This window comes from Mauremys mutica, chromosome 5 (genome assembly GCF_020497125.1).
Source record: "Mauremys mutica isolate MM-2020 ecotype Southern chromosome 5, ASM2049712v1, whole genome shotgun sequence".
Classification (NCBI taxonomy): domain Eukaryota; kingdom Metazoa; phylum Chordata; order Testudines; family Geoemydidae; genus Mauremys; species Mauremys mutica.
The window spans coordinates 90,825,169-90,842,165 of NC_059076.1; the positions used below are offsets into that span (position 1 = coordinate 90,825,169).

A 16,997-nucleotide genomic window follows, 5' to 3' on the forward strand; every position below is an offset into this window, starting at 1 on the left:
ACTCTGTATTCCAACCCAGGAACCTTATGCCCAGCAGCCACGACCTGCTCAAGCTCCAACCCTATTGCTGTTTCTCTGGACTCTTTCCTATCTCTCATCTCTAACTTCTGACCCACCTCTGGGTTACCACTGGTGCTTCCTCTGCTTCTTGTGACTACTTCCTTCTCTTGGCTTCTTGCCAGAGTCTGTAGTCCAATGCAGGATCCCAAGGCTTACTCTCCCCTTAGAATTCCTCCATATACCTAGACAACTCCCCTCCTTTCTAAGGAGTGACTGCAGACAGGGGCGCCAGAATGGGGGGGCCATGGCCCCATGGCCTCATCAGTTTTAAAAGTGGGAAGGCTATTATCAACCATAAGGGTGAATGATGGTGGGGGTGGGAGGAGGTGGACAGGAGCGAGTGGGGGACAGGGCCTTGGGGGAAGAGGTGGGGTGGGGGTAGGGGCTCAGAGAGAAAAGGCATCATGAGGTCAGGGCCTCAGGGGAAGGGGCAGTGTGGCCACGGTTTCGGCACCAGTGCCCCTCCCCCTTTTAGAGAGCTTCTGTCACTCCTGACTGCAGAGCTCCTCCCTGCAACCCCCTTTCTACCACCAACTTCCTCTCTTTTTAAGTATATCCCAGCTCCTCCCCCAGCTGGGCTTCATTAGCCATTAGGCCTTACCAGTTCTTGGCTCCCTTCCAGGTTCAGCCTATAGGTTAATTGGCCTATTTTACCTATACAGGCCTTGTGTGTGGTGGGCACCCCATCACAAAGATAAAAATACTTTAAACACAGATTGGGATACTTCTCAGTGTCACTGAATGAATCCAAGCTGGACAGGACTGGTTAGATGAGTGTTGACTTGTGGAGGAAAAACTAGAATATTTTACAAGGACTGAATTGATTTCTGACATCTATTGAATATAGCATTTCTTCTCACTGGAAACAAGACAGAAGTTCAATAGATTACTTTATGTAACATTTTACTGATCTATTCATGTACAAACATTTTGGTAAGGAATTATTCATTTGTACATATATGGATCAGAGCGAATTAATCTCTGGTAGACACAAATTTGCATATCTTCTATAGAAGTCTTTTATAGGGCTACATCCCAGCATAGTTCCTGTTTAGTACTAGATGCCTCCTTCGTGTTTCACTTCTTATAGAGACATAATTTCAGGCAGAATTGTCAAAGCCAAGCATTATTGGGAAATTCCTTTAATAGAGAAGCCTGATGTCTCTTGCGGAAACATCTTGCTACTTCATCTTTCTCTTGAAAGATGCATTCCCCAGTTATTACCATTAACACAATGTACTCTTCTTATAACTCTGACATTGAGAGGAAATCATTATGGATGCTATTATCGGGTGAAATTCACCCTGTGCAAAGGGCTAGCACAAGGTCTATGAACCAGTAAGCTCTCTCTCAGAGTAGGGCTTAAAGTGGAACTTGGTGAATAGCCCTTGTGCTTGCCCCTACACAGGAATAAAATTAATCCATAATGAAGAGCATGAAAATAGAAACCTTGTAATGAACCTGCTGGCTCATTACTGGGCATTGTGTTAACCCCCAGTTCAGCATCTGGCTAACAGGGGATTTCATAACCTCCAGAGAACAAGAAAAGCAAGTAGCATCAGAGATCAAAGGGGACCTGTCTCAGGACAGAGTTGGAGGCTTTGTATGAGCAGTAGCTGCAGAGGGAAGGCTAGATTACAGGAGCAGGAGGGTCTGAGAGCTGGGCAGAGACTCAGGGTACGTCTACACTACAGGATTATTCCAATTTTACAGAAACCGGTTTTGTAAAACAGATTGTATAAAGTCGAGTGAACGCGGTCACACAACGCACATTAATTCGGCGGTGTGCATCCATGGTCCGAGGCTAGCGTCGATTTCCAGAGCGTTGCACTGTGGGTAGCTATCCCGTAGCTATCCCATAGTTGCTGCAGTCTCCCCCACCCCTTGGAATTCTGGGTTGAGGTACCAGTGTCTGATGGGGCAAAAATCATTGTCGCGGGTGGTTCTCGGTACAGCCTTACCCCTCCCTCCTTGAAAGCAGCAGACATCTGTTTCGCGCCTTTTTTCCTGGGTGAACTGAGCAGACGCCATAGCACAGCAAGCATGGACCCTGCTCAGCTCAATACCGCAATCTTGGACGTTGTAAACACCTCACGCATTCTCGTGCAGTCTATGCTGAACCAGGACCTGCAAAGCCAGGCGAGGAGGAGGCGGCTACGGCACCGCAGCGATGAGAGTGATGAGGACATGGACAAAATTCTCTCAAACCGCGGGCCCCTGCACTTTGGAGATCCTGCTGGTAATGGGGCAGGTTCTAGCCATTGAACGCCGATTTTGGGCCCGGGAAACAAGCACAGACTGGTGGGACCGCATAGTTTTGCAGGTGTGGGACGATTCGCAGTGGCTGCGAAACTTTCACATGCGTAAGGGCACTTTCATGGAACTTTGTGACTTGCTTTCCCCTGCCCTGAAACACCAGAATACCAAGATGAGAGCAGCCCTCACAGTGGAGAAGTGAGTAGCAATAGCCTTCTGGAAGCTTGCAATGCCAGACAGCTACCGGTCAGTCGGGAATCAATTTGGAGTGGGCAAATCAACTGTGGGGGCTGCTGTGATGCAAGTAGCCAAAGCAATCATTAAGCTGCTGCTACGAAAGGTTGTGACTCTGGGAAACATGCAGGCCATAATGGATGGCTTTGCTGCAATGGGATTCCCTAACTGGGGGGGGGGGGGCGGTAGATGGAACCCATATCCCTATCTTGGCACCGGAGCACCAGGGCACCCAGTACGTAAACCGCAAGGGGTACTTTTCAATGGTGCTGCAAGCACTGGTGGATCACAAGGGACGTTTCACCAACATCCACGTGGGATGGCCGGGAAGGGTTCATGATGCTCGCGTCTTCAGAAGCACTACTCTGTTTAAACGGCTGCAGCAAGGGAATTACTTCCCAGACCAGAAAATAACAGTTGGGGATGTTGAAATGCCTGTCGTTATCCTGGAGGACCCAGCCTACCCCTTGATGCCATGGCTCATGAAGCCATACACAGGCAGCCTGGACAGTGGTCAGGAGTTGTTCAGCTACAGGCTGAGCAAGTGCAGAATGGTGGTAGAATGTGCCTTTGGCCGTTTAAAGGCGCGCTGGCGCACATTACTGACTCGCTCAGACCTCAGCCAAACCAATGTCCCCTTTGTTATTGCTGCTTGCTGTGTGCTCCACAATCTCTGTGAGAGTAAGGGGGAGACCTTTATGGCGGCGTGGGAGGCTGAGGCAAATCACCTGGCCGCTGATTACGCGCAGCCAGACACCAGGGAGATTAGAAGAGCACACCAGGAAGCGGTGCACATCAGAGAAGCTTTGAAAACGAGCTTCATCACGGGCCAGCGTACAGTGTGACTGCTGTGTTTGTTTCCCCTTGATGAACTCCCACCCCCCCTTGATTGACTCATTCCCTGTAAGCAACCCACCCTCCCCCTTCGATTACAGCTTGCTTAAGGAAATAAAGTCACTATCATTTAAAAATCATGTATTCTTTATTAATTCATTATAAAAAGAGGGAGAGAACTGAGAAGGTAGCCCGGTGTGCTTTGGGAGGAGGATAAGAGGGAAGGAAAAGGCCACTAAAAAAAATTCACATTAATGACAGCCTTTTGGTTGGGCTGTCCACGGGGGTGGAGTGGGCGGGTGCACGGAGCCTCCCCCCACGCGTTCTTACACGTCTGGGTGAGGAAGATGTGGAACATGGTGAGGGCTGAGGGTGGTTATACAGGGGCTGCAGCGGCACTCTGTGATCCTGCTGCCGTTCCTGAAGCTCCACCAGACGCCGGAGCATGTCAGTTTGATCACGCAGCAGCCCCAGAGTTGCATCCTGCCACCGCTGATCTTCATGCCGCCACCTCTCATCTCGAGCATCTCTCCTCTCATCTCGAACGTCTCTCCTGTCCTCACATTCATCCCTCCTATCCTCACGTTGGTCCCTCCTGTCCTCATGGTCACTGGCATCTTTCCTGTACTTTGCTACCACGTCCTTCCACTCATTCAGATGCGCTCTTTCATGGCGGGTCACTTCCATGATTTCGGAAAACATTTCTTCTCGCGTCTTTTTTTTCCGCCACCTTATCTGAGATAGCCTTTGGGACGGAGTAGGGATGCTTGAAAAATTTGCAGCTGCATGAGGGAGGGAAAAAAGGCAGAGAAGTATTTAAAAAGATACATTTTACAGAACAATGGTTATACTCTTTCACAGTGAACAGCACTATTCACCTTACATAGCACATGTGATTTCACTACAAGGTCGCATTTTGCGTCTTAATATTGAGTGCCTGTGGCTCTGGTGTTACAGATCTCACAGACGCAGGTCCGGGCATCAGAATTCAGCTTGCATGCGGCCATGGTAAGCCACTGTCTTTCGGCTTCTGCAGCCTTCATATATACAGTGCTTTACCCCTTCCCCCCACACCGCATGGCTGGTATCATGAAAGCTCACTGCTAATCACCCCCCTTTCCCCCCCCCACCGCGTGGCTAGTAGCTGGGAAGATCCCTGCTAGCCAAATGCAAAAAAGCTCATTGCTATTTCACTCCTCCCCTCCCCCCGCTTGGCTACGTGCAAGGAAGGAATTTTTTTAAGCAGCAGGCCACGAACCCAGTAGGAAAATGGGCATCTCTGTCCCCTTAATTAAATTCCTGATTTTCAACCAGGTTACCCTGAACGATATCACTCTGCTAAGGATAACACAGCGAGATAAAGAACGGATGGTTCTTGAATGCCAGCAATCACCGGGACCATACGCAGCTATGCTTTGTCATGCAATGATACCCGATTACTTGCTACATGCATGGTGTGGTAAAGTGTCCTACCATGGTGGATGGAACAAGGCTGCCTTGCCCAGAAACCTTCTGCAAAGGCTTTTGAAGTACCTCCAGGAGTGCTTCATGGAGATGTCCCTGGAGGATTTTCGTTCAATCCCCAGACATGTTAACAAACTTTTCTAAGTAACTTTACTGGCCGTGAATGCATCCCAAGTCCTCAGGGCAAATCAATCATTAAAAAACGCTTGCTTTTAAACCATGTTTTATATTTACAAAGGTACACTCACCAGAGGTCCCTTCCATGGCTTCATTGTCTGGGATAGTGGTTGGGAGGGCTGGGAGGGTAATTCCGTCTGAGTCAGAAAAAGCTCCTGGCTGTTGGGGCTAACAGAGTGCTGTGTGCTCTCTGCAAGCTCGTCCTCCTCTTCTTCATCGTCATCTTCCCCGTCCGCATAATCCTCAGCCATGGCTGAGATTACAACCCCCACCTCAGAATCCACGGACAGAGGTGGGGTAATTGTGGCGCAGCCCCCTAAAATTGCATGCAGCTCAGCGTAGAAGCAGCATGTTTTTGGCCCTGCACCGGACCTTCCGTTTGCTTCTTTGGTTTTCTGGTAGGCTTGTTTGAGCTCTTTAACTTTCACTCTGCACTGCACTGAGTCCCTGCTGTGGCCTTTTTCCATCATAGCCTTGGAAATTCTTTCAAATACTTTTTCATTTTGTCTTTTGGAAAGCAGTTCTGTTAGCACTGAATCCTCTCCCCATATAGCGATCAGATCCAGTACCTCCCGTGCAGTCCATGCTATAGCTCTTTTTCAATTCTCAGGAGACTGCATTGTTAACTGTGCTAATGAACTCTGCGTGGTCACCAGTGCTGATGAGCTCTCCACACTGGGCAAGCAGGAAACGAATTTCAAAAGTTCGCGGGGCTTTTCCTGTGTACCTGGCCAGTGCATCCGAGTTCAGATTGCTGTCCAGAGCGGTCACAGTGGTGCACTGTGGGATACCGCGTGGAGGCCAATACCGTCGATTTGCGGCCACACTAACCCTAATCCGATATGTTAATACCGATATTAGCGCTACTCCTCTCATCGGGGAGGAGTACAGAAACCGGTTTAAAGAGGCCTTTATATCAATATAAAGGGCCTCGTAGTGTGGACGGGTGCGGCGTTAAATCGGTTTAACGCTGCTAAAATCGGTTTAAACGCGTAGTGTAGACCAGGCCTCACTTTCTTATTGCCAGGGAATCAGCAGTAGCCGCAGAAGGAAGAAACAGGATTGCAGCATGCAGGCACAAAACTGGTGTGCAGGGGTCTCAACAAAGATTATTTTATTTACTCTGTACTGGACTGCCCTCAGGGGCTGGGTTGGGAACTGTTGATTTATCTTTGATTTCTGACAGCCCTAGTAAAGAAATCCTTTGCTACTTCTGAGTGCTTCAGGGACCCCATTAAGGGCTAGAGCCCGTAGACTACAGTTTCTAGAGCACCGACAATTATTGCATCTGAGCTCTTAGTAGCCTTGAATGATGATACTCATTACGGGTCATTTAAAAATGGGGGTAAAAGACTTTAGAATTAGTAAAACTGAAGCTGTTTTATATATTATCAGACAAGGAAAATTATGTCCATGTTTAACATTGGAAAATCTAGCTCTTGTGGTGTAAATTACACCCACACACAGATATGTAATTTACACCATCATTCACACCACCATTGAGTTTGGCCTGCTGTCTTTTGTTGCACTCCCTCACCATTATGGTTAAGCTGAATGTGCTAACAGGTAAGTGAAATGTACTGGGTTTGTGATCTCTGAATTGAAATGCATCAAGCAGAGAAGGAAAATATAAAAGCCCGAGGGAAGAGGGGCAATTAAAAGAGACTCAGAAGACATAGGACATGGGCTCAGTGTTGAATTTCTTTCTCAGGCAAACTTCCTGTTCAAATCAATGGAATTCTGTTTGAGTAAAAACTTCAGAATTGTGCCCGTCGCAAGGAATGAAATAAGGTAACACAGAATGAAGGACGTCAAAGACACTGTATTTGAATGGGACTAAGGGGGAAATGTAGACACAGACATTAGCACAAGAACACGTGAGGGAGATAAAGCACAAAAGTAGAAGAAAAGAAAGAAAACATATGAAGAGGAAGAAAGAAAAGGTGTTTCAAGGAATGGGGAATAAGAGAGAAATAAAGGTAGAAAACATAGATCAAACAAAAGAGAAAGACGACGAGAAACCAGATTTTTTAAAATGTCGATGGCACATAGCGTGAGCAAATTATCATCTTTAGTCACTTTCTTGATAGTTGAACAAATGTCTAGATTGCTTTTCTTTTTCCTGCACTCATTATTCCCAGTTGTGTCTACTGACTGTAAACCTTCCGTTTTTGTGTATTCCAAAAATGCGGCAGGAATGGATTTCACCATTGTTGAATAGTATATCCTTTACTGGAATGGAAGAAGTTTACTTTCCAAGCACTTTTCCAGACACAGACCTGCTGTGAATGACATCATGGAAAATCATATTTTGTGTCCTCTACATATACGTCTCATAAGGAACTCACGTTTTTTAAAGCCAGGGTGGGGGTAGGGTGTAGCCAACCACTCTGGTTAGCATTTCCCTTAGTAGTTGAAAGAGTTGTTTGTTTGTTTTTTTAATATATAAAATTCCTTTCGGAGAGACATGCCACACATTCTGATCTCTCCCCTTCAGGCAGTTACACTCTATTAAATATGAGGCTGGAAATGACACACGTCTGGAAATCCAAAAATGAAACCGTCTTCCAGTTGCTGCTCTGCAGTATACAATGAAGGTGTTGTAAATTGATAATTGAATCCTCGTTTAAGATTTTAAAAACTGAAATCCTTAGTTTCCAAAATGTTATCGCTTTGTACATCTCTAGATTTTCTGTAGTACTATGAATCTTCTATGTATTTGTTTTATTTACAATGCAACAAGGTTTTATCTTTTTAGCACCCTTATGCACTGAGATTGTATTTAGCTTCTTTTATCAAGACCATTCTTGTACTATTTGAGTGCTGTTCAGAGTTAAAACAAATAAAATACAAGAGGACATATATTAGTAAGTAAAATGACCTCTACATTCTGTCCCTGTTGGATAGTAAATTATGTGATTGACATATTTTAAATACTATTGTGTGTGTTACAGAGATGTAAGTAGGTTACAGAATGCTGTGTGGACATGCAAGTGTGATAAGGCTGTAGACCTGAAAGTGGTGAGGTCCATGGTCTCCCTCGGATTGTAGATAGATGAGTTCCAAAATTTTGGGCCTCCCCATTGAAAATGTCCTATCACCTGTGCATATGAGCTTCAGTCTTGATAGACAATTGTATTGTTCCATAGTAGCTTGTCAAGTGCTAGAAGTCCCAGAGAATGAGGATGACCTTTAGTTATTCTGGGCCACAGTCACTGAGAATAAGAACTGAGATCTTCAAACATACTCCAGGCCCAGAAGGGAGAAGTGGAATGAGTAGAATACAAAAGTGAAATGAACATTTGGTAATGTAGGTGTGAGGCTGTATTCTGAAACAGTTGAAGTTTTGCAGAGCTGATGCTTTCAGGCCAAGGTACATAGCATTACTATAATCCTGGCTGTAGGTGTTCACATAATTTTCACAGATGTTGACTAGGAGACGTGAAGGAAGCAAGCGAGTCTCTTAACTCTAATGGTTCTCAAAGACATAAGCTTCTGCCAAAGCACTAGAAGGGACTGATCAAGATAAATATTAGGCTAAACAGGAAATGTACAGAATGTATGTGAGAGGAAGCATAGCAGAGAACAAAGATGGCATTTAAATACCAATATTTCTTGCAAATTGGAGGTACATGTACCCACAGCACCATGATTAAATGCAATCCATTCAACTAAACAGGAAATATGATGAGCTTATTTATACACCCTTGATCATTTGTTGTTTGAGCCATTGAATTAACAATAATTCTGTACAGTACTGGAGCTTTAACATTGCTGCAGGTATGTAAATGATCCACAGAATAGTGAAAAGGGTTAAGCTACTAAGCTAAGTAACTTTCTACCCAGTTTCCAAACTTTCTAAATGGAACTGTTGGCTCACGATGGAACCTTCCTACACAGTCATGTGTAATGTTTCTTTGTAATTTGAGTTGTTGGTTTATTGCCAACTATAAATGAGGTTCAAATAAGATCCAATTTTGCAATCCCCAAAACTGAGTAATATTTCAACATGCTTAGGAGTTTCAGAACCTTCCAAGACATCTGAGAAAAAATATTTTTAATTGGCTTTTCACATTGTTCTGAAAATTCTGTGTATGATCTCTTGAGATTGTAAAAAAACATTTGATGAAAAAAAGAGAAAGAGAACCTAAATGAGAAGCAAATACACAAAAGGTACCTAAATAAGTAAGTTAGTGCTGAGAATAGAGCAGCTCCCATTAACTTCAGAAGGAGTGCTGGGTGCTCAAAACTTGAAGATCTTGCCGTTTATGCAAGGTGGGATTTTCAAAAGTGGTTCCTAATGGCCAGATTTTAAAAGGTATTTAGGCAACTAAAGATGCTGATAAGTGATTGATGGGCTTTAAAAATACACCCAAGCACCTAATTGACATTTGTAAATCCCACTAGATACCTAAATACCTTTAAAAATCAAGCCTAAGTGACTTTCATTGAGACTTATGATCCTAAATCATTTAAGCGCTTTTGAAAATTCTGCCCTTCAGCCTATATATGGATTTAGGAGCCTCCATTTAAGCTTTGAAAATCTTGACCTTAGCGTTAGTGCCCTTGAAGTGCTGCTCCTGTCACAGGAATGAGAAGGCATTCTCCCTATGTGGTGTTCCAAGGAGAAGTGGGGGAGTTCTCCTTCTGCTTTTTACTATTTAAACCGTGGGTCCTGCAGTTCACAGATCCCAGAGGAGCTGCAGTTCACAGATCCCAGAGGAGCTGGAGTCACATCCTCAGTGCCTGGTGAAAGCACTGGGACCACTATTAGTTGGGAGAGCATAGTGCCAGCTGTTCTTAAGGAAGCACGTGAACTCCTACTCACTATTGAGTCTATGCCCTTTAATGTGTTTCAGCCCTTCCTTGCAGAAAAATTAATCTCTTCATTAGAGCTGGTCAAAATTTTTCTGCTGGAACATTTTCCCATTGGAAAATACTATTTCATCAAAACAAACTTTCTACGGGGATCTGGTGATTTTTTTCACAAAATTTCACTTAGAAATAAAACTGAAACTACATAAATGTTTCAACTGACCTGAAATGAAATTTTGTTAAATTTCATTTTGCGGGATATTGTGACAGTTTGGGGATTTTGCTCTGAATCGCTTTTTCTCTTCTTCCCTTTTTGTCCTGCAGATACACACGAGCTTAATATCTCTCTTCAAGGGAGCTCCATTATCCTCCATGTTCATAGCTATTGCCATCTGTCCTTCCTTAAGCCTCCTGATATACTCCTCAATAGTATAATACTGCTCCTGCGTGCGTCACCCATGAGGAAGGGGTCCAATAGCTAAGTATACAGTCTCCACCAAGTTCCCAACTTCTGTCAGCCTTGGGAGTAAGACTTTGGATAAAAATTTCAAAAGTGCTGAAGTGACTTAGGCATCTAAGTCCATTTTCAAAAGTGACTTGGGCCCTTAGGGGCCTAAGTCCCGTTGACATTCACATGTCAGTCACTTCGGCACTTGTGAAAATGTCACTTTTAATCTTTAAGCTTGGGACATGAAATCAGAATTTCCAGATGGACCTTGTTAAGACCACTGATTTAAAGGCATTCAACTTCTGGGAATTATGCCACATTGTTAGTCAATCTGACTTTTCTGTCTATGCAAAGTCATTACCTGAAGTACCACTTTAAGGGAGGAATATATCTGGAATTGACAGGAAATGTCACACTCTGGTAGGATTTAAGAGTCAGCATATGAAATACCCAAATTACCCTTAGGGTTTTTCCTTCTTCCCACTCTTTCTCCCCAGAATTTCAAAGATACTTGTATTTTCCTGAACTAATTCAATCCTCTCCCTCTGCACACACAATTGAACGGAAATCAGTTTTTTCCAAATTATGGGTCTGTCCTGCTAAAGTCTGCTGCAGATTCCTACATGCAATTCCTGTAGTCAAGTTGGATTTTCAAAGCAAATTGTTATCACAGTGAATCTCCGATAATGAATCTCTGCTCCACCTAGTGTTTATGGAGATCTTTTCTTTTTTTATGGCCCTTTGACACACCAGTTGGAAATGCCTAACTCATAGATGTGATTATACTGTACAGGAATTTTGAAGACACAGAATTTTTGAAGAGAGAGATCTTGAGTCACTAAAAAGAACTGTAACTTTATTCAGAATTTCACAATTCTCACTAAACTGCAAGATTAGTGCCAAAGGCAACAAAACAGCAGGAACCCAGTCAGAATGTGCCAGAGTTCATAGAACAATTGCTTCAGGCTTAACTTTGCTGACCTTTAATCTAGTTGGGTCATCGATGGTTCTTCTGCAGAGCATCGCACAACGTGAACCTGATCAGGTCTCGCATTGTAGTTCTGCAAGCCAGATTACCAGAAGTAAATGTTGTGCATGACTTCAGAACAGGCTGTACTGCACACATTCATTCAAAATCAGCATTTTAGAAGTGTGGATAAGCAACCCCATCTTGGAGGATCACACTGTTTTTGTTGTTGTTGTGAATACATATGTTTCATTACTCTAGACCGCATTACACACACTTACAAAACATGTAGTTAAGCTTAGTAATCATAAGAAGGGCCCTCGTCAAGTTAATTTATTTTCTACATTTTCAGTACTATTCATTCTCCTCATATGTTTTTCTTAAAATTTAAATTCTACCTTTATTCACACCAGCGTAATTGTCAAGTTAACGTCTTACTCTCCCTTGACCAATTTTGTGTGTGCGTGTGTGTGTGTACACAGAGAGAGAGAGAGTTACAGTGAGTAATAACAACAGGGAACACTATTAAAAAGAAACTGGCATTTCAGGCCCCAGTCCTGCAGTGAGTTCAGCAGGAGAGCTCATGCACCCATGCAAAGCACATTGTAGGGTTGGGGCCATATTCCGGTAACGGTTGGGGAATGTTAACTTTTGACTGTTCTGTACTTTTTAATGTTTAACTCTGTGTATGGTATAATAATAAAATCAATTTTAGGTTCTTATCTAGGGCCCTATTACCATAGTATCTGAGTGTCTCATAATCTTTACCCTGGTGAGGTAGGGAAGTGTTATTGTACCCATTTTACAGAGGCATTCTGGGTCCTGTTGTGCTTGCACTTAAAAATATAAACACATTATGGAATTTCTGCTGCTGAGCCAACAACGGGCTTTGAAATCCTCAATCTCGCATGATCTTTCCATTCCTGTGACTCTTGCAATCCTCATAGGAATGAATGGTGGTAGGGATTTAATTACCCTGCAGTATAATCTAGGATTTGGACTCCAACATCCCTTTTAAAATTGACAAGGGCAGAGGATTCTGTGGAAGAGCATCGTGCCTATTGGACAGGTGTGTATTTCTAGCAGAATATTTTGGATCCTTTAAAATGCTGAGGGCTCAATTTGTAGAGTGAGTGAGGGTGGAACAGTTCTTACCTTTTTCCAAACTGTTTTAAACCCTTCACCCCTTACAAGTTCAGTCCTCTATAAAACTACTTTTCTTTTTCTTTTTCTTTTTTTTGGTGACTGGCTTTGATGCACTGCCATGATTTTTAATGGAGAACTGTAATATTGAACAGTGAAAGATCTTGCCTTTGGAAAGAATCTGCACACATGCTGTGCATTTCTGAAATCTTTCATGGTAAAATACTGGACATTTTCAATGGTTTGATTTATTCTCATGCTCACAATACCTTGCAAGAGAAGATAAGAGAGGAGAAGTAAATGAGCATAGCATGAAACTTGTCTCTGATCTCCAGACAATCTACGTGAACTGTTATTCTCAGATCACTTCCCATGTAATTGGGTCCTTCAGAGACATCCTTTTAGTCAAGGACTCAGAAGAAAAGGAAGAGCTACTAGTCCCATGGCTAGCCTTCTTCAAAAGTGCCTACGGGAGGAGGTCCATAGGAGAACATAGTTCACAGTTTGAGAACATCAGCAAAATGGAGATTTGATCTCCCTTTAAAAATAGGGTTTGTGAGAAATTCTCTAGACGTGACAAGTTATCCTAGGACTCTATGGGTATGTCTACACCTGCAGCAGGGGGTGTGATTCCCAGCTAGAGGAGACATACTTGCATTAGTTCTCATCAAGCTAACCACTAAAAATGGAGCGCAACTGCAGAAGCACGAGGTGAGGGAGAGGCTGGCATATGTGTCCAAGACCCTAGATACATGTCGGGTTGGCTCATCCATCTTGCCCCTCATGCCGCTGCAGCTGCACTCTGTTTTTAGTGTGTTAACTCAATGAGAGCAAGTGCTGGTGTGTCTCCTTGATCTGGGAACCAGAGCTCCAAGTGTATGTATATCCTAAGTGAGTGAAACCAGAAATAGCTCCATGCCAAGTAATACAGTGGTATCGCAATTATTATTATTAAAGTGATGAGACTGCTTGGCACAGTACAGGACCCAAATAAAGATAGACCCTGTTCCAAGGAGTTTAGACTCAATCCATAAAGGTGCTTAGTTTTAGACTCCATTGCCATTCACCAAATGAACAGTTTGCTGTTGCTGAACCCCACAGGTGCCTAAACTCACTTGGCACCTAAATTTCTAGCTTTTGGCATGCGCATTGCTGCCTCCCTCTAGGTGTCCAAATGCCTGTCCTCTGCTAGAGGAGTACCCATCTCATCTGTGAAGCTTAAGGATGGAGGTGTGCTTAAATGCCACCTATTGACCAGAGGAGGTGGTAGTAGTGGTCACCTTATAACTTGCATCCGACAAAGTGGGTATTCACCCACGAAAGCTCATGCTCCAAAACGTCTGTTAGTCTATAAGGTGCCACAGGACTCTTTGCTGCTTTTACAGATCCAGACTAACACGGCTACCCCTCTGATACTTGACACCTTATAACTGTTATCCCAGTGATTATAGCACTTGCCTGCAATGTGGGAGACCTGGATTTAATTTCTCTCTGACTGATAAGGAGCAAGGATTTGAAGAAGGGTCTTCAGCCTCTTGAGAGTGCTCTAACCACTGAGCTATGGGATAGTGTGATGGGAGGTGCTCCCTCAATCTCTCCTTTTAAGCGATTCTACTCTGGATAAATAAAGAAGCTCCCTTCTGGAGTACTATGTTCAGCTTGCTTTTAAACAATGTTGCATCTCTGCCAAATCTTAAATATGACAGGCAAATAGGCTTTTTCATCATTAAGCTGTGTGATGAATTATCCTTTTTTATCTTCAAAAAAACCATTCTGAATTGTTGACCTCTACCAGCAGAAAATCCCTTTGGATTTACTGGGGGGGAAACTGGCATGCTTTTGCATTCCCTGCTGTCTTGTGGTTTGACAACATTATTATCCAGTTCTACCCAGGAAATGCCATCAGTATCACCTTCCAAAATGAGAAATGAACTCAGTTCTACCACGCAGTTGATAAATCATATCACCATGTGAATCCACATGGAATATGTAACTTGTTCCATAAAATGCATGAGAAACTCTTTCCTAATTGCTCTTTAATTCTATGTGGTTATCCAAAGATTCCACAGAAGCAGTGAGAGCTGTTCAATTCTTTCCCTATTGTTCTTACTGCATTTCTAGTAGCCCTTACCCTGCAAGCTAGTAGATACACTATTCTTCTTTTCTCTTCTCAGGGGCTTTTATTTGCTTGAAAAATTTCCCATCATAGCTAATACCAGTTCAGCTCCACTGGTGGGAGCTATGGTGGGGTGTTTCAACACATTTGTGACCCCTTGTGTTTTTAACCATTCTGTCATGTAAACATTGTTCAGAACAGTGTTAGATGACATGGTGGTTAGAAGGCCAGATCCTGTGTACAATAGCACTACCACCAGCAGAGCTTAACAGGGTGTATCCCTAAAAGTGCAGTAGCCCTTCCTATAACACATCTATGCTCCATGGGAGGGCAGGGCATGGGAAAGCTGTGCTATGGTTGAACCAATGACTCTGATCTTCCCCTTTCCTTTCTCCAAACTCTGTTGTTCGGGGTTTTGGGGTATTGACCCCCTGTGTGGGTTTCCCTAATCTTGCCCCCTATAAGCTCCACAATGTAACTGTAGTGACTGCACTGCATTATGGGACTTCTACAGAGTAAGAAGGATTTTCTCTGAGACAGAGAAAATAAAATAAGATATTTTCCAGAACATTTCCCACCCCATTATCTATTACTATTATGGATAAAACTTTTAAAGAAATTCAGAGCTTTCACTTTCATGGAATTATGAAAACCCAATCTATATAAACAATAACATGCCAACCCTTCTAAAAAGAAAATAGAGACAACCGCCTTCAATGTAATATACTTGAATTCTGTTTTGAGTTGATTATACAGTTTTGTATAACAATTTAATAAGTTGCTGCTTTGTACAAGAAAGTTATCTCTGATTCTTCTTTGTGCAACTCAGGATTGTAACTATTTAGCATACAATTGCTTGTTGACATATATTTAAACTGCACTGTTATACAGCATGGATGGTATAATTTAAGATTCAATAAGATTTATGTGTAGCGCCCCTAATCATGCAGTACAGCCTAAAGTCAAAGTTTTTCTCACCCTCTTGTGGTAAACATGATTTATCCCTTTGTTTATTGTTTCCTTTCTATATTCTCTATCTGCTACTAGTCACAAGAGCAGGGCAGCAACTGCGTCTTTTAATGTACAGTGGAACCTCAGAGTTATAAACACCTTAGAAATGGAGGTTTGTAAACTGAACAAAATGTTATGTTTTTTTTTCAAAAGTTTTCAACTGAACATTGACTTAATACAGCTTTAAAACTTCACTATGCAAAAGAAAAATGCTGCTTTTCCTTTTTTTAAAAGTAATTTACATTTAACACAGTACTGTACTGTATTTTTTATTTTATTTTATATTATTTATTTATTATTTTGTCTCTGCCGCTGCCTGATTGCATACTTCTGGTTCCAAATGAGGTCTGTGGTTGACTGGTCAGTATGTAACTCTGGTGTTTGTAACTCTGAGGTTCTGCTGTAGTTTAGTGAGCTAGCTGACAGAGGGAGCTCTAGGGATGACTCAGGCTTCCCAGTCTGGAGACAGAAGATGGCCATTCTCTACTTTCCTGTAAAGGGGAAGATTAAATTGTTCCAGTTATCTACAATCTCAAGCCGGGTTTAACTAGACATTTTAAAAATGAATCTAGTCAAACTGGTTCACACCCCTAACGCAGATGCATTTAAACCATTTTAACCCTTGTTTATAGTGATTTTAGGTTGTCGGTAACTTACTGCTTAAACCAGCTTGAGTGAGTCTACATTAAGGGTTTGCATTAGTTTATTGGTATTTATAGACTTTTTTAATTGATTTAATTAAATCACTGCATTCTTTTAGTACAGAAAAAGTCTCAGTGAGTGATCATCCTTTGCTGATTTATGACTCAAAGCCAGTTGAAGTTAGGGGGGAGATTCCCATTGATTTCAGTTTATTTTAAATCATGCCCATACTTATCAACCTTCCAACAGTTGTGCAGGTTGTTCTGGTTTCAATATAGCATCACATAGAATCAAAGTAGGGTAGGACTGGAAGAAGTCTTGAAGTCTTCTAGCCCAGTCCCCTGCACTCAAGGCAGGACTAAGTATTATCTCTAGACCAGGGGGTCTCAAACTCAAATGACCATGAGGGCCACATGAGGACTAGTGCATTGACCCGAGGGCCGCATCACTGATACACACCCTTTGCTGCCTCTGGTCCCGCCCCCACTCCATCCCTTCCATTAGGCCCTGCCTCTTCCCACCCCTTCCCTGCCCCATTCCAACCCCTTCCCCGAAGTCCCCACCCCAACACTGCCCCAGGGGGTGCAGAAAGGGTGCAGGGTGTGGCAGGGGCTCAGGGCAGGGAGTTGAGGTGCAGGAGGTGTGCAGGGTGCGGCAGGGGGCTCAGGGCAGGGACTTGGAATGTGGGGTGCAAGAGGGTGAGGGGTGCGGCATGGGGTCAGGATGCAGGATGCAGCAGGTGGCTCAGGGCAGGGAGTGCAGGAGGGGTGTGGGATGCAGCAGGGGGTTCAGGACAGGGAGTTGGGTGCAGGAGGGGTTAAGGGTGCAAG

The 16,997-nt window shown here is 43.4% G+C and overlaps 1 protein-coding gene across 5 annotated transcripts in view; it reads left to right on the forward strand.

The window, feature by feature from the left end:
- The window catches only part of DLC1 (DLC1 Rho GTPase activating protein), a 374,569-nt gene that overhangs the window by 125,985 nt on the left and 231,587 nt on the right, over positions 1-16,997 (forward strand). Inside the window, exon 5 of one of the 5 annotated variants that reach the window (XM_045018652.1) lies at positions 6,737-7,147. The exons of 3 other annotated variants lie outside the window; for them this stretch is intronic. In XM_045018652.1, coding sequence (XP_044874587.1) covers positions 6,737-6,820 — 84 coding nt within the window. In that variant the 3' untranslated portion in view covers positions 6,821-7,147. Of the gene's footprint in view, positions 1-6,736; positions 7,148-16,997 lie in introns of those variants that run through there. One more of the 5 variants, XM_045018654.1, reaches the window with a different exon arrangement.